This window comes from Tenrec ecaudatus, chromosome 2 (assembly GCF_050624435.1).
Source record: "Tenrec ecaudatus isolate mTenEca1 chromosome 2, mTenEca1.hap1, whole genome shotgun sequence".
Classification (NCBI taxonomy): Eukaryota; Metazoa; Chordata; class Mammalia; order Afrosoricida; family Tenrecidae; genus Tenrec; species Tenrec ecaudatus.
In genome coordinates this window covers 219,101,277-219,127,122 of record NC_134531.1, presented here as the reverse complement: position 1 = coordinate 219,127,122, position 25,846 = coordinate 219,101,277, and the positions used below count along the sequence as shown (strand labels likewise).

The 25,846-nt window shown below is 46.5% G+C and overlaps 1 protein-coding gene across 4 annotated transcripts; it reads right to left on the bottom strand.

Moving 5' to 3' along the window:
• Window positions 1-391: 391 nt before the first annotated feature.
• SETD4 (SET domain containing 4) lies at window positions 392-25,339 on the bottom strand. Of its 4 annotated transcripts, none has more exons than XM_075542322.1 (11): window positions 25,056-25,339; window positions 23,163-23,286; window positions 21,771-21,866; window positions 17,770-17,807; window positions 14,631-14,719; window positions 11,459-11,888; window positions 8,862-9,036; window positions 5,444-5,525; window positions 4,562-4,642; window positions 1,263-1,386; window positions 392-623 (listed from the first exon to the last, which is right to left on the bottom strand). In XM_075542322.1, exons 2-11 carry the CDS (start codon window positions 23,269-23,271, stop codon window positions 456-458), a joined length of 1,392 nt encoding a protein of 463 aa, XP_075398437.1. In that variant the 5' UTR covers window positions 23,272-23,286; window positions 25,056-25,339; the 3' UTR covers window positions 392-455. The 4 variants fall into 4 exon arrangements, with proteins under 4 accessions (XP_075398437.1, XP_075398439.1, XP_075398438.1 ...); XM_075542324.1 differs by having other exon boundaries at window positions 21,771-21,861; XM_075542323.1 differs by having other exon boundaries at window positions 25,102-25,339.
• Between the last annotated feature and the right edge of the window lie 507 nt (window positions 25,340-25,846).

The following is a 25,846-nucleotide window of genomic DNA, read 5'->3' as shown; positions in this document are numbered from 1 at the left end:
ACAAGAAGCCTCATACCCCCAACTGACCTCTGAGGCTGATGGCATCAGAGCATGTTGGCAGCACAGGCCCCTGCCCTTTCCCAGCTGTGGAATGAGATAAGAAGCATGAAAGGACATGGCAAAACCATCCATGGAGTCCCGAGCTGACCCCCACAGGCCTCTCTCCCATTAGAGTTCAGTGTGTAATTCCTTGGGCCGTGGTTCATTTTGAAGAGCTCTGAACAGACCACTGAATGCCAGATCCACCTTCACAGCACCTGTCCAGCACTCAGAACCTGCAGGCATGCCATCCTCTCCTAGGAATGCTCACCACAGAGATTCGGCAAAGTTCAGTTTACGTGGAAAAGCACAAAGGAATAGATTTGATCAAGTAGACTAGAAGCCATGTATCAACTGCAAATGACTACATAAATGAATTTAATTCAGTACACGGCAGTGAAAAGTGTTCACACCACTTAAGAAGGCACCCCACCAGAGGAAGGGGTCATGTGTGCCAGGGCGCAGTTAGGCGAGCCAAGAATGGTGGCTGAGGCCTGGAGAATCTTTAGTTCTTCAGCCCACAGAGTTTCTACCAAAGTCAGCTGGTTGGTCAGAGCGACTTCTTCATCCTTCATGTGAGAAACCTGAAAGTTAGGGTAAGATTATTTTACTAATCTCAGCAGTGTCTCCATGTAAGTTTCCATACAAGTCTCTCTGAATTAAAACATTTCCTAAATAAAAATAAAAATGAGAAATCACACTTGAAAATCCATTCTCAAAATGTCATGCAATCATCTTTACCTATTAAAAGGTGTAGGCATGAAATAATAATAATTTATAAATTATCAAGATTCAAGAGGGAGGGGATGGCAGGGAGGGAGGGGTAAAATGAGGAGCAGATACCAAGGGCTCAAGTAGAAAACAAGTGTTGTTGAGAATGACGATGGCGACAAATGTACAAATGTGCTTGACACAATGGATGGATGTATGGATTGTGGTAAGAGTTGTACAAGCCCCCAATAAAATGAATTTTTTTAAAGTGTAGACATAATTTCAATAAAAATAATAAATGATTATATCTATTTACAATTTGATTCATGATTTCTCTGATTCCACGTATTTCTATTTGATTTCTATTTCTATGATCTCTGTGATTCTTATTCCTATTTGATTTCTATTTCTACCTATGATTTCATTTATTTGTGACACTAAAGAGTGCTCTTAGAGGTGTATAGAACTTCTTAAAGTATTTAATAAAGGAACATAACATTCTAGAAACATACCTTTTGAAGCACAGCATTAGACTCCTCTATAAAATAAGAGCATATTTTCCGGGTTATGTCCAAACTTGCGTTCTCATTTGTATCTGAAATCATTTCACCAAGAAGTACTTTTTTCCAGCATGTCCTAGAATTAGAATGTTCAACAAGAAAACCGTATCAGGCCCCCAAAAAATAAAGACGGCTCTGCCACTCCAACAGAGCACACACGTACTTCTTAAGGCGCCCTCTGCAGGCGGAAAGCTCTAATCTCCCTGTCGCTGCAGCAGGAGAGGGAGACAAGGGAGGCGTGGCAGGCAGCAGGGTGGGAAGGAGCCTGGGAGAATAAAGAGCAAGGGGACCAGGCACTCTTGGCAGGCAGAGAATGACTTTTCCAATCATCACAATCCTGTGTCTGGCCTATAAATAGAGTCACCCACCAGCCAGGGGCATGCGCAGGCAGCAGGAAGGGGTGCCCTCAGCAGGAAGGCCTGGGACAGCAGAGCTTCCTCCTCTCAAGTGACTAAAACAAAACAAAACTCAGTCATCGAACCCATCAGACTCATACAGACACTATAGGGCAGAATGCCGAGGCAGTAAATCTTTACAAGAGGGGAAAGCCCATCTGGTAGTTTGGAACTGCTGACCTTGGGATTAGCAACCCAATGTAGAATCTGTCACCAGGGCTCTAACCTTAATAAAAATTTTAAAAAACTGAACAGAGCCCCCTTTACATTTGGGAGGGTAAATCTGTGTGCCAAGTCTTGCTTGATGTACAAGTCATTCCAATTTTAAACTACAGAAACTGGTAGAAAATTAAGTGCCTCAACAGAGTGATCACTGTTAAGCACTAATAAGTCTATTTCAACTCCTGGTGACCCCACAGAGGAAAGCCACGTTCTTGGCTGCAATGTTCACAGAACCAGATGACCATATTGAAACTACTTAACCATTGCCCCGTCATGGGCAGAGCAGGGGCAATTTACTGCAGGCAGAAGAGCTTAGGTGTGTTTGGGCTGGGCAGCCGGAGCCTAGACCCAGTCAACACAGTAAGAAGAAGCACGAGCCTGGGAGAAGGGGACCGAGAGCAGGTCTGCACACAGAGAGGCAGACGTGGGCGCTGGCCTAGAAGACACAGGCAGACAGGGCTGTAGCAGATGAACACAAGAAATGGTATAAAGAAACCGGACAGAAAGGCACATCAGCCCACAGGAGGAGGAGAATGGTGATGACGCCATTGTTTTTGTTGTTAGGTGCCAGCCAGTGGGTCATGACTCGGAGCAAGGCTATGCACATAGAACCAAACACCCCCTGGTCCTGCGCCATCCTCACAATTGTTCATACATTTGAGTCCAAGGTCGCAGCCACTGTGTCAACCCACTCCATTCTGGGCCTTCCTCTTTCTCACTGCATCTCTACTTTACCACGCACGATGCCCTTCTCCAGGCATGGTCTCTCCTGACAATATGCCCAAAGTTCACAAGAAGAGGTCTTGCTATCCTTGCTTCTAAGGACCACCCTGACTGTACTTCTTCCAAGATGGATTTGCTTGTCCTTTTGGAAGTCTATGGCACTTTCAGTATTCTTCTCAGCACTGCAGTTCAAATGCCTCTACCCCTCAATCTTTACTCAATGCCCAACTTTCACATGCATATGAGGGTACAGAAAATACCATAGGATATATCAGGGACTAATGTCTTGGAGATCTTGAGCATTTGTGGGATGGCTGAAACTTCAGGAGTAAGTGAGTTCTCAGACAAGAAGGACACTACTGTGTGCCAGGCAGTGTGCCCTCACTTGCATTGGGGGGGAGGGGCGGCTTTAAAACGTTTATAGAGAAATTCCACTTTTCCATGAACTTTTTTGAAGCCCCCTCATATATCACTATGCACTTAATCATTACAGTTACCTTGCAAAGATAGCAATCCTCATTAGACTTGCAAGAACTGAGAACCAGGAAAGTCAGAGGAGTTCCTCTCAGAGGCAGAGCTAGGGAGAGGCTGGCACAGCATTCAAACACACAGGCTCCCAAGCCCGGGCTTTTTCTGCCCCAGTCACTCCAGGCAGTAAGAGCAACTCAGGAGAAGAAGCCCAAGGTTGACCTTCAGGCAATATCCAGTGACTTAATTCTAGGTGAAATGCCTACAAATCACTTATCTCTATTTCTACAAAGGGTTTAAAAAGCTGACACACAAGAACAGAAAACACCCAAGAATGAAGGAGGGCGGGGCATAAGGCAAAGGCAAGGAAGAAAAAGGCAGTGAGCCTAAGTAAGAGCCCAGTGACAAACTCATGCCTTAAGATGCTGAACTTTTCCATGGACCACAAATTTACCTCCGCGTTGTCTAGCCAAGTTAAGAAAAAGAAGGAAGCATAATTAGTTAGATAAAACATAGCATCTGCTGAGAATAAACACATGTGCCCTGGTCTTGGGACCAGGGAGGCATTCTTCCACTGCCCTGCCAGTAGGGGATATCCCATCATAAGCGAAGAGCACGATCAATGGCAGGTGTTACCGAGTGTTGACCGCAATGGCCTCTGGGGACTGGACTGAGTGCTCTTTAGAAGCACTGTTCTACTTAGTCCTCCCACACGCCTGGGGGTTCATCATCTCCAGAAGGTCCTCTCTAGGGACCGTTTTTTTCTCATCTGCACTTGGGCAGTTGCCAGGAAGATGTGGCCCAAGGGAAGGAGGCACCATGCACGGGACCCACAGGCTCACAATAGCCTCCCAGGAATACTGGGGAGGAGTCTGACCTGAAGCTACAGTCCTAGAAATAGTCAAACCCTAAGGACAAAAACCACCCCTCTATGGACAAGCGACATGAAGCAGCAGCTACCCTAATACAGGTGGGTATAATGCAGGTGGGTATAATGCAGGTGGGTATAATGCAGGGGGTATAACGCAGGTGGGTATAACGCAGGTGGGTATAACGCAGGTGGGTATAACGCAGGTGGGTATAACGCAGGTGGGTATAACGCAGGTGGGTATAACGCAGGTGGGTATAACGCAGGTGGGTATAACGCAGGTGGGTATAACGCAGGTGGGTATAACGCAGGTGGGTATAACGCAGGTGGGTATAACGCAGGTGGGTATAACACAGGTGGGTATAATACAGGTGGGTATAATACAGGTGGGTATAAAGCAGGTGGGTATAATGCAGGTGGGTATAATGCAGGTGGGTATAATGCAGGTGGGTATAATGCAGGTGGGTATAATGCAGGTGGGTACAATGCAGGGGGTATTCTTTTTCCCTCAAACACGCCCCAAGTTACACCCAGACTGTTCACTACAGCTCCTGAGCAACACATGTGAAACTTACAATTCTCCAGCCTCCAGACACAACAACTTGAGAGCCGTGAGTAACCTCCAAGACGGTCCATCCCATCCAAATGTCAAATTCCTAAAATTTACAAAAGTGTTTTTAAAACAGCAGCAAATACTTTACACACAGCTGGGAAGCCACCTGCTGTTTTTTAAAGAGGCCATAAACAAATGTAACCTTCGGCCCTGGTCAAAAAGAAAAAGTCTACAAGAAATAATAGAGCCCGATACGGAAAATTCCCGACATATTTTTGCTTTTGTTTTTAAGGAACAGGGAACTATTCTGTAATTAATTTTGTGAAGGGGTTAAACTTTGGGGAGGGTTACAAGAAGGGGAGGCCTTGCATGACGCTCACAGTGAGATGAAGGAGCCGAGTCTGGATTAATCCATCCAGGGCGCAAACCCCTGGCAGCTACCACAGTTTCGCTGTCTTCCCACTATTGCTGCATGGCTCCCAACTTCACTTTGTGCAGAGCATGCGGGAGACAGAGGCTAAGAGCCCGTGTACTCCATTTGGTGTGGAATCAAACTGTTGCTCGCCCCCTCAAGTGCCTGCATCAATGCTCAGGCTTCCAGGGACCAGGACCGATCCCGAGGGTCAGCCTCGTCCTACACTAGCCCACTGCCGTCCCTTCTGGCCACAAGCTAGACACACAATCAGTATCAGGTGTAATGACTTACCTCTCAAGTTGCTACCGTATGCCCAGCCCAGATAAGTGTGTTGAAAGCGCCCTCCCTCTGTGCTCTCCAGAAGCACATGCTGACCTCATCTAGTACGTGGGGCCCGAATCCCACCACCGCTAGTCACGAGGTAGTGCACCTGCAAAGCCCGAGCCCTCACTCCTCATGAAGTCACTTTGAGAGAGAGAAACAACTTACTCTAGAAAGCCATGGTCCTTTAAAATGGAAATCTTTTTGCTCATCTGCTTATCTGTTGATGGAAGATATTTAACAAGTATATCTATAATTTAAAAACAAACACAGATCAGACTAAGGCACAGTGTATAATCAGACAGCAGAGGGAATGTCACTTCTCAACTCACTGTCCTTCCCATTAGCAATCAAGGCGTGTCAACAGTTTGATCAAGGCACCACTAAAAACTGTCTACTCAAGCTGGGCTCTGTGGCGCAATGGACAGCACACTGGACTCCTTACTCTTCCCAACAAGTGACTCAAAACTGTCTACTCTTCTAGTCCAGGTCCAATGCTACAAGGCCATGATTCCAATCTTGGAAAGTTCTAAGTTCCAAGCTGTAGAAGAACAAAGCATCACCGCCTCAGATCATGCAAATTAACCAAGTACAACAGATAATTCAGATATTAGCACAGCTGTGGGGAAACCATAAACCAGCCAAAGCAAAAACCAGTCACCTGGTGTTCATCTGTACTCATGGTGCCCCTGTGTATGTTTCAATGGGAGTGTGCTTACTGGATTTTCAATGGTTGATTTTCTGGAAGTCACTAGGAATCTCTTCCGAGGTGCATTTCGGTGAACTGAAATCACCGACCATTATGTTAGCAGCCAAGCATATTAACTGTTGGCGCCACTTAGGGAAAGAGAAATAATATTCAAGTACTTTAGAAGTCGGAACTTGAACAAGTCAGAACCTTAGTGACTGCAACCATAGCAAACTAGAAGTGAATAATGAAAAAATAAACAAATCTAATTGGGTTAGTGATGCACCAGTATGAGTCATCAGTGGTGGACAGGTTTCAGCAGAACTTCCAAACTAAGACTACAGAGAAAGGCCTGGCCATCTACTTCGGACGTTCAGCCAATGAAAACGCTGTGGGTCACAACAGAATGTGGCCCTATCAGGTGCTGCATGCTGAGCCCCACCAGCTGGAAGGCCCTCAAAATGCAAAGTGGGCGGCATTAAGCATGCCGTCAGTCACGACAGGCAGGGCCCAGAGGTCATGAGCCACAGTCAGCTGGGCAGCAGCTGAGGGACAAGAAAATGAAGGCTTTTATCTTTTTAAATTTTCTTCCTATAACCCTATGTTGGTTTAACAGTTTTTAAAAACAAAAAGAATGTGTAAATTTTGCTCAACTTAATTTTACAAATGAACATTTTAAAAAGCGTTACCATCAAGGAAATTCTAACTCATAGCAACTCTATAGAGCTTATGAGGTTCTAAATCTTTACGGAAGCAGTCAGCCTCATCTTTCCCCCTCAGGGTGGCTGGTGGGCTTGAACTGCTGACCTGACAGGTGGCAACCCTACACCTAGGCCACAGTGCCACCAATGCTCCGGAACATTTCATAGCCAACCCTATTAAAGTGGTAGGGAGTCTGAAAATAGAAAGCCTTGGAGCTAATTTTCTGAGAGAACTAACAAGGCCCCAATTTTGCTTTTCTGCTTTTGCTTTTGCAAAGCAACATAGGATGCAGTACAATGACCTTCCCCACGCTTCTATTTCCACAAGAGCTCATATTAACACTGCAGGCTTCTTGCCAAATTACAGACTTGTGCCATGTCTGGCCATTTCTTCTTATCCTAGAGGTCTGTTTACTTTAGGAAGAGAAAAATCTGTCTTCGACAGTGTCTCTAATACTTGACAATTTTACACTACAAATTTAATAGCTAAGTTACTAATTTTCAGATAGTAATACCCATGGGGATGACTAGTTAACACACTGCAAAAAATATAAATGAGATCAACAGTCCATCCCGGCCTTAAACTCCGAAAGCCAGCACTATGCAACGGATGCTCCGCAGTCAGCATGCTGCGAGCTGCAGACCCAGCTCCCAGAGGCTTCTGGATACATGAGGAACACTGCACCAATGGGGTTTTCAGAGATGTGACCTCTCACAGCACACCGCCAGCATTTCGTCCCAGGCACCTCTAGGTAGATCAAACCATCATCAAGCACCTAACCATCTGTCCTGCCCAGGGCTGCTAAAACCCCAAACACCCCCACCTGTTGGGGTCAGGCTGATTCCAAGGCACGGCAATCCTTTTCACCGCACAGAGAACGACAGCACTCGGATCAGTGGCGGTGAGTCTGAGTGTGCTCATCTGCTTGAACTGCGGTAATCTTTATGGAAGCACGGGGCCGCATCTTTCTCCCACCACGGCGTCTCTCAGGGGTTCTATCTGCCAGCCTTCTGACTGGCAGTGGAGCACCTTAACCACAATGCCACCGAGGCTCCTTCCAAGGGTCCTCAGCCCAAACTCCAAACTCCTGACATCAAGGGGGTACAGACTCAGCGACACTATGGGTTTCCAAGACTGTAACTCTTGATGGGAATAGAAAGTCCTCTCTTTCTCCCTCAGGGCAGCTGGTGGTTTTGAACTGCTGACTTTATGGTTAGCAGTCCAAGGCATAACCACCTCCTGGTAGAGTCTTAATAACATTTTGTATATTTTACTTAAGGTATTAATATGTATTTTTAATCTCTTGATTTGTTGATTGCTAACCCTGTTTTATTGCCAGTGACAGTGAGCCCCAGTGATACAATGGTCCAGTGCTGGGCTGCTAACCAGAAGGCTGGTGGCCTGAATCCACCCCGTGCCTCCGTGAAGGCCTGGCCACCTGCTCCCCCATAAAGATGGAGGCCTTCCACACCTAGCGGTAATCTCACCCCAACTTGAGGGACAGTGACATGTTTTGTACGCAACTTTCCATTTCCTTCCACCTATTCATAGTTAAGTCTTTAACACTTTTTCTTCTCTTCTATTCTGTCTTCTAATATCAAAAGTCTTCCTCGTTTCTTATCCTCTCTATTATTCAAACTTCCTATTTTCACTTCAACACTGAAATTTCAGTCAGCCTGCCTCCAAACCAAAAATCCACCATCATCAAGCTGAGTCTGACTCACAGCTACCCTATACAGCTTTCCCAGGTGGTACATCTTTACAGGAGCAGATAGCCTCGACTGTCTCCTACGCAGCAGCTAGTAGGTTTGAACTGCAGACCTTACGGTTAGCAGTCCAACACTTACCAAATAGCACCACCAGATCTACCTAGAAGATAAACGATGCATATATGTGCCTTGGGAGTTCCTGATGGTGAAAACAGTTAAGCATCCAACTGGTAACCCAAAGGCTGGAGGGTCAAGTCCACCCAGATGTGCCTCGGAAGAAAGGCCTGGTGATGCACTTATTAAAAAATCAGCTAGTGAGGACCCCAGAGAGCACAGCTGTATACACAAGGGGCCCCCATGACCTGGAGGTGACCCCACAGCAACTGGCATGGATGCTTTAGGATTTAATTTTATTAAAACTTAAAATAAGCACATCTCTAGAGAGGGGAAACGTTGTTTTTGTGAGAAAACCAAAGTTGATTCTTACCTCGTGAGACATACACACAGGCATGAGGATTCCGGGGTGAAACAAAACCGTATTCCAGAAGCAGGCGGTGGTTGTCATGGGGGCCATAGCAGATGAACACCTCTTCATGTTTCTTACATCTGGAAGCCGCTCGGATTTCATAACAGCGCGTTTCCTCATTAAATGCTGCTTTTACCTACAAAAGAAGAAAACTTAAGATCCTGTTTGTGTAAAAATGAAGAGCTGGCTGTCAGATGACTTTCAGCCAGACGTAGCTTTGCAATGCTCAATGAACTGAACCACATCTGAAACTAATGAAGAAAAAATGTCCCAGGGCTGCCTCAGCTTTTGAGCAGCGTGATAGTGGCTGCTAAGTCATGGGTTCTAGAGCCCTGTTGCTATTGCAGAGGAACTCGGGTAGTGTCGTGGCTATGTGTTGGGCTGCTAACTACATTTTCAGCAGCTCAAAACCACCAGCTGCTCCAAAGGGGAAAAGATGGGGTTTTATTCCTGTAGAGAGGTAGTCTGGGAAAATCACAGGGGCAGGTCCTACAGGGTCACTATGAGTCAGCATCAGCTCAATGGCAGTCAGTGTGGAGTGTGGTTGCTATTACGAGGCGCCTTGGTGGCACAGTGGGAAAGTGCTGTGCGGCAAGCCAAAGGGTCAGCAGTTCGAACACACCGGCAAATCCGCAGGAGAAAGATGAGGCAGTCTGCTTCCACAGAGAGCAGGCTTGAAAATCTGTCGAGCAGCCCTAATCTGTGCTATCGGGTCCCTCTAAGTCAGAATGGACCGGGCAGCAGCGGTGTCTCACAGGCTGTCGGTTACTAAGGGTAACACACAGAAAAGGCCTGACTGCTCCCGAACCAAGGGGGAGTCGAAGCTCGAGGTACTCCTAGCACATCCCAGTACAAGGGGCTCTCTGGGAAAACTGCTTTACAGACTACACAACAGGTTCGAGTTTCAGGACACAAACCCAACTGTGCTTTGACCCAGGGCCTGAAATTTTCTTCTATAATGTACAGAACACATTGTTTAGGTTTTGCCAGTTATAGCCCCTCACTCTCTCAGGCTGATCCTTGGTTCTGGTTTGGTTTGGTTGCTTGTTTTGTCACAATTCTTTAAAAAGGTAAAAGCCATTCTTATCTCAGAGCCTTGAGGCAAATGTCTGAAGGCCATCATTTGCCACCCTCCACCCCCAACCATAAACAATAAAATCACCAGTTTGGGGCCTAACTAAACCCACAGCCCCAGGGAGTGTGTCCTGTACTGAGGACTGACAAGTCCTGATGTCCTAGACCTTTTACACAGCATCTCCCTTACAGGTACTTTGTCACCACCACCCTCCCTCTAACTTCCGTCTCCTTTCTACAAAAATACAGTAGACAACCCAGGCCTAAGAAAGCACAGCAGGACCCTCCTGCCCTTTCTCTCTAGCGCACGAGCTAACTACATGCCGGGTGCAGCACAGCGGCAAGTCTTGGTTTGTTTGGTCACTGGAGGAGCTGGAGGAAGAGGGACAGTAAAGAGGGTGGCAATAGCATGAGGTCGCAGCCATGTGGTCCACAAGGAGCCCGAGGGTGTCAAAGGGTGAGCGAGATACAGCTCCTCCTTTGCCCTGGAGCCAGGCCTTGACCTCGTGTGCCCCACACATCTTCCACACGGTGCCCCAGCCTGCAAAGGGCTGAAGCAAAGGGGCCCAGTGACTGCCTCCACAGGGGAGTCTGTCTTCATGGCCAAGTCTTTTCCCTGAGTATCATCACCCACGTGGAAACATACAGAGCGTCTACTAGGCTCCCAGAAAAAGTAGTCATCTAAAGATTACAACCCTACTGGGACTCGTGCCGTGATGCTTCCCTGCCCTTGTCCAGCTTATCGCGCACCTCACCGGCGTTTTATTTCTGGAAGGCCGGCTCACAAAAGCAAATGGGCACAATAATTCCAGTAGGGCTTCTCCGACTGTGGCTAAATTTTGTGGAAGGCGGTTTACCCAGGGTGCCCCTGTCAGAGGGGCCCATTTAATCACAGGAGTTAGCACGACCTGGGTAAGTGGCTCATCTGGAGGACGGAGAGCACATCGCCATAAAGCCACTCCAGCGCGGTTTGCCTTCCCAGCCTACCAACTGCTTCATCTGGGCAGTCTCCCCTCGCAGAGCACACACTTCACAGCAGCTGTTTCCCAGCCCAGCACGTGAGCGGTCCCCTCGGGATGACCTGCCTGCACATCATCATGTATTGGGCTATTGGGCTGGGCGATGGAGTCACCCAGAGGAGCCCAGCAAAGTCCCCTCCTCGGAAGAGTTCAGACCCTAGTCGGGGAAGGAGCGAGTCTAACAAGAGATGGCTCCCGGGGCAAAAGGAGACGGGACCAGAAAGCAAGCGTGCTGCAGCCCGGTTATGAGAGGAGAAAGAAGACTGCCATGTGGGGGCACAGTGGCACAGAGAGTAGAGATCTGCAGAGACGGGCAGAGGAGCAGGGGAAAGATAAAGGATGCCAGGAAGGAGACTGCGTCAGAAGAGCCGGAAGCACCCGGAGGGCCGTCTGTGCCTGCTCTTGCTCACAGTACAGCCAGTGCTCCCTGCTGTGAGTCCTCCTGTCCAAGCCAAACCTGCTCACCTGGACGTCTGGACTGTGATTCAGCAGGTCCAGGAACGGGGCCAGGGCACACGTATCTGGCTCCATGGAGAGGCACCCATGTCGCCGCTGACTCAGGTACACAGCTCTGGTGTTAACCGTGCACCAGGCCCACAGAAAGGCGCTGTAGGTGAAGATGCTCTCAACTGCCTCAGAGAAGAGAGGCTGCAGGGAGGAGAAAAAGTCTCTGGAGGACGTAAAAAACTCCCCAACACGGCTCCTCTGCTCTCGAGCCCTTGTTATTAAAGTCCTGGGGAGAAGATTCACCACTTCCGGCTCCAAACAAACAGGGCAAGTGTAGGCCTCAGGTAGCGTGTCCAGGTAAGGCTTCCAGGGAGACCGGTCCCCGGCATGCTTTTCAGAAACGAGGAAGGTGCAGAGAGCCAGCAGAGGAGATGGAGGCGGCTTCCACCTGGTAACATTAAACAGGTTGAAGGCCAACACCGTCACTCAAGTTAGGGACTAAGTGAAACGTGTGTGGGTGTGGGTACACTGATTTGTTCTGCACTGGAGGGATTATGCTCCAGCTGTCAATCTCCCCACGTTTACAAATGGAGCCCTGAAGCTGCCCTTCATTCTATGGCTCACACCCCCTCGAGCGGCCTACTAATAGCCACGGGACCCATTCCAAGTCTGCTTACAAGAAACCTCTCTGCTTCCTGGTTTCCCAGTTTGAACATTTATGCGACAAATTCACTTTCATCAATCAGATGAGAATACACAAGTGGTGGAACGGCGTGGAACAACACAGGTGCCACAGCGAACCCAAGACAAAACCACACCCTGCCATACTGTGCCAAGTGGATTCTGACTCAGGGTACCCCCATGCATTAAAGAATAGAATTGCTCCCTCCATAAGATGCCCTTGGCTGTAACTGTTACAGAAATAGGTTGTCAGGCCTTTCTCCCGGGGCACCACTAGCTGAGTTCCAAACTACAACCTTCAGGTTAGTAGATGAACACAATCCATTTGCAGCACCAAGGGACCTAGCAATGAGCTACATGAAGCTACATCCATTTTAACTGGCAGAAATTAAGCAATATTTAAAATTCATTTCTCAGGATACAAGCCACATACCAAGTGCTCAACAGCTACACGTGACTGGCGGCTATTATACTGACCAATATACAGTAAGTAAGACAGTCCCATCATCCCAGAGAGTTCAGCTGGGTGTCCATACCTAGACCAAAAGCTAAATATGCTCCTTATATACTTGTTACACTTCAAGTGCTTATTTCTAAGTTTGCTTGATTTCAAATCACATACTGCAGTACTTTTATGTGTTTGCATGGTTACCAATAAAAGTCTGTGGCATGAAACTATTTTTTTTTTGGTGTTTTTTTTTTAAACGTTTTATTAGGGGCTCATACAACTCTTATCACAGTCCATACATATACATACATCAATTGTATAAAGCACATCTGTACATTCGTTGCCCTAACCATTTTCTTTTCTTTCTTTTTTTTCCCCTTTTCTTTTTTTACATTTTATTAGGGACTCATACAACTCTTATCACAATCCATACATATACATACATCAATTGTATAAAGCACATCCATACATTCCCCGCCCCAATCATTCTCAAAGCATTTGCTCTCCACTTAAGCCCTTTGCATCAGGTCGGCATGAAACTATTTAGGAGATGCTTCAATGTCTGGATTTGTATGCGGCAGACGTTCTATGCAAAATTTCAGAGTATGACAGAATCTGCATCATAAGAGCATCCTTACCTTTACTCAAGTTTATGAAGAGGTTCCCCCGCCCAAAAAAAAAATGCTCATTTGTTTTTCTGATGTTAGGGGGATAATGCATTTGGAGTTCGTTCCATCAAGTCAGACTGCCAATCAAGCTTTCTATTTAGAGGTTCGGAAAAGATAGCGTAACTGTGTGCAACTGAAAAGGCCTGCTTGGTGGCAGAAAGGGGACTGGTTTTGCCACCACAAAAATGCACCTGCTCACACTGCCATCTCAATACGACACTTTTTGACAGAAAACTGCATGCCTCTCTTGCCCCACGCACCTAACTCACCTGACCTTGCTCCATGCAAATTCTTGTTTCCAGGAATGAAGAGGGACATGACAGAGATTTGACAATGTAGGAGAGGTGAAAAAAAATGAGGGAGGTGCTGTCAGCCGTTCAAACAGATGAGTTTGGGAAATGTTTCCAAGAGTGGAATCGCAGATTTGACAAATGTATTAAGTGTAACAGAGAGCACTTTCAAGGTGATAGGTTGTTTTGTAAAAAAAAATTTTCTTTTAATTTAAATACATACCTTTGGGGAAATTCTGGTTATCGGGGTATCCCCTCTTACAAGGTTATGTCAGCCTTCTTACCAAAAAAAAAAAATATATATATGCCAGAGGAGAAAAACAATCCAGAACTTATCTTCAGATTAAAACATGAAACAATCTCTTAGCCCTCAAGATTTATAAAGAAATCCTTGTGTTACGGATCTCACTCACTCTGTTGGCTGAAAACATCAAAAATCAAGGCCCACCAGAACAGGTAACAGAAAATACTTCTCTACTCTCAGCCTGGCCTCCCTCCCTGTGTGCTAAGTAAAACTAAGTCTTTGATAAATTCGACAGCCCTCCTTTTGAAGAATTCAAGCAAGTACGAGTAAGGGTAAAATAACTTGTTGAGGTCTACTATGACAGCAAGGAGCCTGGTAGTGTAGTCGGTTACTTACGCATTAGACTGCGAACTGCAAGGTCAGCGATTCACACCTGCCAGTTGCTCTGTGGAAGACAGAGGAGGCTGTTTGCTCTGGTAGAGATTTACAGCCTCCGAAATCCACAGGGGCAGCTCTCTCAGAGGCACGAGGTGCCTGAATCTGCTCGATGGCAGTGTGATTATGATGGCAGAAAGGCCATGGAGAGTGAGTTACACATATCATCACCCTCAACTTTCACTTTCAAGTAAGTGATCAATCAGGACTCAACTCAGATTCCAAGGAGCCTGGAAAAACCTTGAAATGTCCACTGGCAAGGAATTAAGAATAAGCTTCACACAACAGAATCCGCCTTTCAAGTAATCTGAGCTACTGATTCATTCTGCAAAGCCCTGGGTCCTCTTGACCCTCCCTCCCCTCAGATGGCGCACCAGCCGAGGACAAAGACCTACCAGAGGAGCAGACGCGCGAGACCACTTACTTCGTAATGGACGCCCCTAAGTAGCTCCTAATCACCGTGTCCGTGGTGAGCAGGCAACTCTCAGGCACAGAAATGATCAGCTGCCCCACCTTGCCAAAAAGAAAGTCAAGGTTAGGACGCTCATGCTTCGGCATGGCCTGCAAGGGTGAGTCTGAGTGCTGTAAAACTATGGCTCCAACCCCACTATTATCTACCCCACGCTGCTATAACCCAGCCACAGCCCCACAGCCCCCAACACTCTCTCCCCGGTTCCTGCGGAGCAAGGGCAGGCAAGGCTGCGCCAATGCCAGGGGCTACAATCCCGACAAGCAGCAGAGGTGACCTTTCTCCCGGAAGGAAGGAAGAGCAAGGAGACAGTTTGACAGCTGTCCCGCCCCCCTGCATTTCTTAGGCCAAGAGTGCTCCCAATGAGAAACAGGCAGAAACCACCAATATCGGTTGTAACCAGTGAAATCCAGGTGCCTACTGTCTCCATTCCCTGAAACCAGCCAGCTCACTGATGAAAGGGCAGCCCACCCAACGCAGCAGGAATCTAACTCTATCACTTGTATAAGCTTAGCTTTCTCTCACTGTGAGGTGGGGGTGCAGTGGGGGGGGGGCGCCACGGGGAACTGAGCTGGAACATCACAGGCCCCAGAAAGAAGTTCAGCACTAAGAGAACACACTGAGACCACGGACTCAGACCCTGGCATTGGAGACTGGCAAAACTACTCAGGCCCGCAAAGAGCGCCGGGGTTCTCTAACCGGATTCCTCATGGGGCAGGTGAAATTAAACTGATGATTACTAACTGCAGTCCCTTCTGGCTGCACAATCCCATGACTTCCCTTTGAGGGTTTTTTTCCTGTCCTACTGTCATTAGCTTAATCCTATCTTAGAGTCATTGTCTCTCCTCTTTCCTCAATGACTTAAAATGACATTTGCCCAAAAGGGCTATTTATTCCATGAATATCTATGATTTGCACTTGCATTTATGTAAATTATTACTAAGGCCTAGAAATTGCTCGTTTGTACATAATGTCAACAGTAGAATGGCTTTGCAGTCATAGTCAAAAAGGCCATTGCAAGATCTATCTCGAAGCACGTACATAATGCTGTTTGTGATAATATCTATGCACACATAATGAAATCCAGTCAATACAGCTATATGCAAATGTATATACCAACCACTAACCAAAAAAACAACAACAAAAGTGCTTGACACAGTGGATGGATTGTGATAAGAGCTGTACGAGCCCCCAATAAAATAAAAAATTTAAAAGACCAAACTTGCTGCCATCAAGTCAATACTGACACACAGTGGCCCCTTGTAGATTTCTAAGACCATAACTGTTTAGGGAAGTAGAAAGTCCAGTCTTTTTCCCTCAAAGCTAATGGTAGTTTTGAACTGCCAACCAAGTGGATTATAGTCCAACCTGTAATCACTAGACCCTCAAAGCCCCTTACCACTAAAGCTAGTGATGCGCAAATTGAAGAACCAACATGTTCGGTCTGAAATTGAGCAACCAATGCAATCAAGATGGACTAATAATTACTTGTGAAAAGAATGTAAACGTTGGAAACAGAGAGGTAAGGGCAGTTGTTGGGAAATAAGGCCTTGGTGAGAAATGAAGCTGGAGATCACATGAGAGAATTTTGCAACGCCAATGCCTTCTTCATAGCAAATACCCTTTACCACAACATAAAAGGCGACCATACACAGGCACTTCTCCACATGGAAGACAGGAACCAAACTGACCACATCTGTGGGAAGAGATGATGGAGCAGCTCAGCATCAGCAGCTAAAACCAGGCCATGGAATGACTGTGGAACAGACCATCAACTGCAGGTATGTAGGTTCAGGTTGAAGCTAACTGAAATGAAAACAAGTCTACGAGAGTCAAAATATGATCGTGAGTCTATCCCACCCGATTTTGAGAACATCTCAATAACAGATTTGACCCACTAAACACTAATGACCTGATGAGCTGTTTGAGGGCATCAAGAACACCATGCATGAAGCAAAAGGTCATTAAAAAGATATGAAAGTGGGGAGGGGAGGAGAAAAAAAAAGATACGAAAGATCAAAGTGGATCTCAGAAGAGACTCTGAAACTTGCTCTCAATCATAGAGTAGCTAAAGCAAATGGAATCATACTCTGAAACTTGCTCTCAATCACAGAGTAGCTAAAGCAAATGGAAATGATGAAAAGAGCTCAACAGAAAATGTCAGAGCAACTCAAGGAGACACAGTAAAATATCACAATGAAATGTGCAAAGACCTGGAGTTAGAAAACCAAAAGGGAAGGACACGCTCAGTATCTCTGAAAGAGGTCAAGCCAAGAAGAAAGGCGAAAAGAGAGGTGGTCCCCCCATCAGTGGAGGCGGAGCTGGGCCTCACTCCTAGACCACGGCTAGCTCAGGGCTCTATTACCATGCTGTGCATAGCCACTCAGGAGAACAGCTCCCTGGGCTCATTTAGCCCACACATGATCTGTCACACTGCCAGCTGCCTCTCCACCTCCTCCCTGACTGAGGGTCCACGCCCCTCCCTGAAGCCCTTCCTTACAGGAAGTCTGCCTTTGTCTCACCATCTTCCAGGTCTGAAGCTGAGGCTCTAAGAGCACCTGTACAGGAGGGTTTGGGGCACCCTCTAGGGACGTGGACAGAGAGCTGCAAGTATCCTGGGCCTCCAATAGACACACCAGCCTGAGACCAAACTAAACCTCCATTCTGCTTAAGTCCTGTTACTTTGGACTTGTCACTTATATACAAAAAAGCTTAATCAAAACTGATAGAACGATACACAACCACACCCACTAGATGAATAAGAAATGCCATTGGGACCGGTATCAAAAAGCTCGCTCGCGCGCTCTCTCTCTCTTTAAATGAATGTTTGATTGTGAATTAGAAGGTTTACATTTCAGACTATAGTTCTGCATTTAATAGGTTCAAATACTCATCAACTCCCATGCCCGTATTCTATCCCACCCCCTCCACTCTTTTTAATTCCATTTTTTTCCATACGCTTTTTGCAGCCCCCTCATGTGTCACACACAATGTGTTTTAAACATTTCAATGTTTTCCAAAACATTCTGAACTCCAAAACAAAGCAGCAAAACTGAGTGTGCATTCCAAGGGCTCAAGGGGACCCCGTTCTGACCTGCAGGGGTGTTCTGCTCATCAGGCCTCTCCCAGTACCTAGGAAAGCAAAGACAGAAAAGGGTAAAGCTGACCGTGCAGTCAAGGCCCGAGAGACCATGGTGCATTGATAAACATATAGATGAATGAGCAAGGCTACAGAGAACTGAAGCCATTTCTCCCAGCCTTTGACTCCCAGGGGAAACAAGGCTTCAGGAAGGGACTCTGGGAAATGCCTTGGCCCCCTGTGGGTGTCCTTACAGGGCTGCCCTCTGGCAGCACTGGTGGTTCAGTGGCTGAATTCTCGCTTTCCATATAGGAGACCCAGTCAGTGCACCTCAAGTCAAGCCACCACCCATCTGTCAGGGGAGACTTGTGTGTTCCTATGACCCTGGGCACGTTTCAGTGGAGCCTCCAGACTAATACATATTCCTCCAGACTAATACATATTCCTCCAGACTAATACATATTGACTAGGAAGAAAGGCCTGGTGATTCACTTAAAAAAAAATCAACCAGTGAGAACCCTACAAAATCAATATAAAAGTCCGATCTGCAACTTACCGTGAAGAAGGCACAGGAGTGGGCAGCGTGTTGCTCTGCTCTGCACGGCCACCAATGCGAAGGCCCAGTCCACAGCAACTACCAACAGGATGGTCTACAGACCACGACAGGCTAGACACAGGCCTCCTTTAGAACCCACAGACTTGGATTCCCTCCTTCAAGCAAAAGGCCTACTTCTAATTCCCACCCAACCTGAGATCCAATTCTATCTCTACCAGGCCCATCTTTCCCCACCCACGATACTGGAAAGCACTTTGATTGATGGACCAGCAGACCCTACCCCATGTCCAAGAAAGTCTGTGGACTGCATCCTCCCCGCCCCACCTGCTCAGGTAACCCATCAGATGAGCTCTGCTTCCACCTGGGTGAGCACCGTGAGGATCTGTAAGTGCTAGGTGCTGCCTACACAGGAAAGCTTTAGGGCACTGTTTTCCAATGGAAAATACTGCCCACTGGGGGCACTGAAATGATCCAAGAGGGCTGCAAAAGCAGATACCTTTGTTTTATACTGGGGTATGGAATGTAGTACAAAATGTCTTAATTGCTAGGAGAGAAACAGCATTGCTTTGTTTTGATTTTGATGAGAATGGGGCCGGAGTTCAAATAAGTTTGGGAACCTGTTTGGGGGGAGTCTAACTACAACAGTTACTTCCCCAGCTCTGCTGTCAGCCCTGCTGAAGCTAAGCCCTCCCCACCTCAGCTCCCGCGACAGACTCAGAGGATGCTCAGATGCAGGGTTACTATGAGACACAGGGAGTCTGGGCCCACAAGAGGCCTAGAGCTTACTCAATTTCATATTTAGAGTTCTTTTTTTTTTAAGATCATTTTATTGGGGGCTCATACAATTCTTATCACAATCCATACATACATCCATTTTGTCAAGAACATATGTACATTTGTTGTCATCATTCTCAAAACATTTGCCTTCTACTTGAGCCCTTAATATCTGCTGCTCATTTTCCCACTCCCTCCCCATTGGCCCCACCTCATGAACCCTTCATCATTCATAAATTATTATTATTTTGTCATATATTACACTGTCCAATGTCTCCCTCCACCTTCTTCTCTGCTGTCCCTCCCCCAGGGAGGAGGCTATATGTAGATTCCTGTAATCAGTTCCCCCTTTCTACCCCACATTCTCTCCACCCTCCAGGCATCGCCACTGTCACTACTGGTCCTGAAGGAGTCATCTGTCTAGGATTCTGTGTTTCCAGTTGCTATCTATGCCTATGTACATCCTCTGGTCTAGCCAGATTTGTAAGGTAGAATTGGGATCATAATAGTAGGCGGGGGGAACATTTAAGTACTAGAGCAACGTTATATGTTTCATCGTTGCTTCCCTGCAACCTGACTGGTTCATCTCCTCCCCATAACCCTTCAGTAAGGGGTGTGTGGTTGGCTGCCAGTGGGCTTTGAATCTCCCTCTGCACTCATCCATATTTACAATGATATGATTTTTTGTTCCTTGATGCTTGATACCTGATCCCTTCGACAGCTGGAATGTACATATATATTTATATGAGTGTAGGGAAACAGATCTATGTGCATAGATTTATAGGTTAAGTACTAAGGCAGCAGATGGACATTGGGCCTCCACTCAAGAACTTACTCAATGCAAGAACACTTTGTTCTTTTAAATTGGCATTCCAGGATGCACACCTTCCGACACGATTGCTGAAGAAAAATGTGTGCATAAGCAAACGTGGTGAAGAAAGCTGATGGTGCCCAGCTATCAAAAGATATAGCATCTTGGGTCTTAAAGGCCTGAAGATAAACAAGTGGCCATCTAGCTGAGAAGCATCAAAGCTGACATGGAAGAAATACACCAGCTTGGCTGACCACGAGGTATCGAAGGGACCAGTTATTAGACATTAAAGAACTAAAAATCACATCAATGGGTGCCCACCTTCCTGATACGATTATTGAAGATAAACATGTGCATAAGCAAATGTGGTGAGGAAAGCTAATGGTGCCCAGCTATCAAAAGATATAGCGTCTGGGGTCTTAAAGGCTTGAAGATAAACAAGCGGCCATCTAGTTGAGAAGCATCAACAAAGCCCACATGGAAGAAGCACACCAGCCTGTCTGACCACAAGGTGCAGAAGGGACCAGTTATCAGACATCAAAGAACTAAAAATCATATCAATGGGTGCCCACCTCCCTGATACGATCAATGAAGACAAACGTGTGCATAAGCAAATGTGGTGAAGAAAGCTGATGGTACCCAGCTATCAAAAGATACAACACCTGGGGTCTTCAAGGCTTGAAGATAAACAAGTGGCCACCAAGCTCAGAAGCAACAAAGCCCACATGGACGAAACACACCAGCCTATTTAGAGTTCTTAACCTTTCGTCTCTCAGCTGGGAGGGAGCAAAATTCTGCAAAGGTCAATCCCTTCAAGACAGGGGGAGCTGCCGAGCAACTGAGTCAGTGGGCTGGTTGGTTGAAACTGTGATATGCTAACATCAGTCTCCCTGACCAGGGGCATACTGGTTATTCCAACAAGTGGTTTTGGTTTTATGAACATATTTCACTAATTCTATGAATCCCACAGTGGAGTTAATAATCCCTGAGGGCCAGATCCCTTAGAATCAATGACTAATGGGAAAATTTTTTCTATGGAAATTTTTTTTTAAAGACTCAGGTGCCAGTTTACATAAAAATTTCTCTCCACACGCAATGCTATAGGAACTGGATTTCCAAGGCTGTAGATCTTTACAGGAGCAAAAAGCCTCACTTATTGCCTTCAAATCTCTGCTACCCTAATCCACCGGGGAGGCCTGGATTTAGCCCACGCTTTTGGGACTGACAGATTCAGTTCCAAAGCAGAGAGCCCTAAGACAAAATACCACTCACCACATGAAAGCCTTGCCTTTCCTCCCCCCAACTCCCAAGAGTAATTCCTCAGACTTCAGAATCCCAAAAAAGTCCCCGCCTATCATACACTAATTAAAAACTGTAAATCTGTAAGGCTCACAAGGGAGGTTCCCTGCTTCCAAAATACAAGCAGTAGGCTGTGATCACAGCCAAACCATTTATCTTTGGCACGTCCAAAGCCATGAAGGTGGAGTTAGGACTTGGGAGAGTTCTCTGCTCTCTTCAAATGGGAAACTATCCTGCTCCACATTACAGACAGGTGATGTGTTTCTGACATGCAATCTAACCATATGCCAATTCCTGTTTCTTCACCATAAACCTGTCCTTCTGACGCCAAGTAGAACCCATGAAGTCAGCAGGCCTCAGGCACTGCTCATTCACTCCTGACAAGCAACTTTCATTCCTTTTTAGAACTCGATGAGTAACAAACATTACCGTTCCGAGGCAGGCAACCTAACATACAACACTAAGCTGGGCACCCAGAGAGTGGGGTCCTCCTGAAACTCAGCGCTGTTTCCCCGTAGCCTGTGTCCGCCCATCTCTCATGTGAGGTGTTCATGAGAGTCAAATTCCAAACTTTACCTGGAAAACGAGCAGGAGTTAAACTTGTATCTTCAAACTTCCTATCCTTCAGCCACTTCCGCAACTCTATAAATTCAGACTTGTGGCTCTCCTTCACTAGTCAAGAGAACAAACAGCAATTGTGAGGGTTAGTGGAATGCATCAACCTGGCTAGGCCATGACTCCAATACTGTGTGGCTATCCCGCAGTCTGTGAGCTGACTCGACTCTCCTCTTTGTGATCTGATGTATTCATCCTCCACTTTATGTTACAAATCCCCTACGTTAATGAGGCAGGACCCGTGTGCTGTGTATCTTTAGTCAGTCTCACAAGAGGCTGAAGTTCTGCCCTTATTCAAGTCCCACCCTACTCAAATCACATTCTTAATAGATGTACAGAGTTTTCTTGGGGCAAGGGCTGTGGGTGACCCAAATACAATCGATAGAGATATATGGATAATCTGGAAGGCTTTCCCCTCTTGTTCTGAATTCTGCACCACCTGGTTCATCATCATCTTACCTCCAGTTCTTGGGACTTAAACCAGTAGCCCGCTGTCTGACCTGCCAACTTCAGGATGCACACACTTCTGTAACCCCCGTGGGCCAACAGTCTGTCATCTGACCTGCCAATGGTGGCTTCAGAAGAAGCCACCAGCCTGCTGCCGGAGCCACAGAGCTGCAACTTCCCGGCCTCCACAGCTATAAGAACTATTTCTTCCAGATGAATATATCTATTTCTTCCTTGCCCTTCTCCTTTTGTGTTTACAGGAACTTCAAAAAGTTTGTGGAGAAGCTCCAATATCTCAAAACTCACATTTTTTCATGAACTCCTTGTACGTACACTTTACTGATTTTGCTTCCCTAGAGAACCCATATTGAACTCACTGTATAGTCAGGTCACTATCTTTTGAGAATCTCTGAAGAACCGTCTCAGGTAAAGATGTTATGAAGTAGAAGCAATCATTCAAAAAGAATAATGTAAAGTAGCTCATCGTGGCCTCGGCCTCGTGTTACGGAGGGGACCTGCTCCATGGCTGTCATCTTTACTGAAGCAGGTACCACACTTTCCCCCGCAGTGCCACTCAGTGGGTTTGAACCAACCCCCTGCAGGTTAGCACCCCGCAGGCACGCTCACATCCACCAGGACGATGTCAAAGGACAGGCAATAACAAGTGTTGGGGGAAATCCAGAGGAACTGGAACTGTTGGGAACTGTTGGTGGGAATGGAAACCGGCACAAGTACTCTGAAAAACTGGTTTGAGGGTTTCTTTAAAAGTTAAAAATAAAGCCACTAGATGAGTATGATCCAGCCACTCGACATCGTTCCCATGCTTCTGAAGGCAGCTGCGTGTCTCAGCAAACACCAATCGGCCAAAGAATGCCTTTTACCACCTTGAGCACCAAAGGAATATACCTCCTCTTGATACAGAACATCGTAAGAGCTTTCGTCTTCGGATCCGGCTTGTTCTCCCTCTTCCCTTCTGCATTCTAAAAGCGGGGCTTCCGTTTAAGGAGAAAAGCATTTTTCCCTTATGCACCTATAAGGATTACAATATACAAATACATATTATTCAGCAAACTGTGTCTCTAAAGATTCCCTGTATAGGTAAGGTTTACACAATATGCTAAGAGCTGACCTCCTGTACAGTAACTGAATGCCCACTACATTGGTCTCTTTGAAACAGCCCTATGAAAACTCTTGAATACCTACGAAATGCTGGAAAGCCTCGTAATTGATTTTAGAAACATGCAATTTACTGACTTACATATCTCAATGCTAATCGTTTACTAAGCACCAGCTTAACTGTACTTAGACACGGGTATTTGCTTTTAATCATTTTAGTAATCATTTTTAAGCTCTAATAGCATACAATTCAATAGCTCAAATTATATTCAAGAGAGCTGTGCAATCACCACCAGAATTAATTTTAAAACATTCTTTTGTATAATCACTGTTATTAACTCCCCATGTCCCGGCAACTGCCCTTGCCCTGTCCCTAGGCAATTGTTAACTCAGTTACTATCTATATAGTTTACCTATCCTAGATTTCATATGCAGAAAAACATACAAAAAACACAAAACTAGTAATGACAACCAAGTAAAATTGAGAAAACACTCGAGAAAGCAGAAAAAAAAAACGAGCAAATTTAAAATGGGTCAAAAGGGATAACAAGTGATCGGGTGTTACATTTTGACCTGATTCTGCCATAATCAACTTCACAATGCTGTCTGATAGCAAAGCCATTCCCATCCTTAGACCATGGTCAGAGGAGATGGACTGGGTGTAGACAAACGCATTCTTTAAGAGTAGTCAGCAAGCATGCCACCATTAGCTAGACGGCCTTGGGGAAAGTCCCTTTAGGTATGCGGTAAATAGTGGGACTTCTTGGACACCAGGATTCTGCCACAAATTTGGGTGAGAATGAGATCCAAAACACAAAGATGTGATCATAAAATCTGACTACTCGTTTCTACAGGCTTCTTTCTTGGAAATGTAAAACATCGCAACCCAAAAACTCCAACGCTCCAGTATGATGTATATTACATGGTTTTGTGCTTATGATATACACCTAAGAGATAGGAGGGCTTAGAAAATAAAAGGTTTCAAAAACATGCTAACAGGAGGTGGGGGGAAATGAGGAACTGATGCCAGGGGCTTAGGTGGAGAGCAAATGTATTGCGAATGATGAGGGTAATGAATTTTACAAATGTGGATTGTGATAAGAGTTGTATGAGCCCCTAACAAAACGATTTAAAAAAACACATGCTAACAGGGGCTGGTTATCTGTGGGAAGGAGAAATGAGAAGGAGGTGGTGGTGGTGATGTTCTTTTTGCATCCTCTCAAGTTGTTCCTTAGATAAATATGATTAGCCCATACATGTATTTTAACCGCATGACCCCAGCGCACCTTATTAAGCCAAAATTCACTAAATGAACGGTTTCCAAATGATGTGACGTTACTGCTGTGCACAGAATACCAGAACTCATGAGGAATACAATGTGAACTCAGCTCTCCTTTCTACCCTGCACTTCTTTTTTTTTAAACATTTTATTAGGGGCTCATACAACTCTTATCACAATCCATACAGATACATACATCAACTGTATAAAGCACATCTGTACATTCTTTGCCCTAATCATTTTTTTCTCCTCTTTTCTTTTTTTACATTTTATTAGGGGCTCATACAGCTCTTATCACAATCCATACATATACATACATCAATTGTATAAAGCACATCTGCACATTCCCTGCCCCAGCACTTCTTAAAATAATGAACGGTTCAACACGAGTCCGCTCTCGTTACCTGGACGACGGGAAAGACCCCGCCCACAGGAGTCCTTCCGGCTCACCTCCGGGTCACGATCCCGCCTCCGGGAAAGCAGCGGCCGTAGGTGGGTCGGAGCACATGGACCTCAAACGTAACGCCTAACATGAACGCGAGCGAAAGCCGTCTTCAGCTGACGTGACCGAGTGCCACTACACCCGCCTCCTGTCCTCCCAGTTCGAGGACCCACGTTCTGGGTCAATCAGGGGGACGCCCTCTGGATCCGTCGCACGGCCGCTTCCTCCGCCAACGCGCATGCGCGCTGTCCCCCATCCTGCGCGCGCATGCGCGCTACTGACGCCGCGCCTGCTGAGGGAAAGCCCCGCCCCGCCCCAGAGCGAGGCCCGGAGCCGGCCCCGCCCCCTCCTCACGGCGGAATGCGCCCCGCCCCTCGCCGGGCTGTCTTCCCCCTGACACCGCCTCGCCCCTCCTCTGGACTGGACGCTCCCTGGCTGGCGTCCGCCCGAAGCTTCCCCCCTGTTCCACAACCTTCGGATTGCCAGCTCTGGGTCCTCCCCACTGCCTGATCCCAGAAGAAGCAGGGCGGATCCGTGGGCCCCAACAACATAGTCATGTTTGTTCGTTTTTTTTATTTTAAAGTAAGAGTTCCGAAAAGCGCTTTAAACCAAGCCGAGTGCATCAAAGAGGTTTTGATTTCGCAGTCCCTGCACTCCCGCACACCGCAGTCCACACACGGTTGGTAACTGCAGCGCTTCAACTGCGGAAGCTGTGCCAGGTGTGCCCGGACTCTGCCTGGGAGGCTGAGATCG

Coding starts and splice junctions, on each gene's coding strand:
- SETD4 (XM_075542322.1), bottom strand. CDS start 23,271: ATGCTTTTCTCCTTAAACGGAAGCCCCGCTTTTAGAATGCAGAAGGGA. Junction 21,867..23,162: donor ATGTTCTGTATCAAGAGGAG/GTATATTCCTTT, acceptor TCTCTTGACTAG/TGAAGGAGAGCCACAAGTCT. Junction 4,643..5,443: donor AAGGACCATGGCTTTCTAGA/GTAAGTTGTTTC, acceptor TGTAAATTTTAG/GAATTTGACATTTGGATGGG.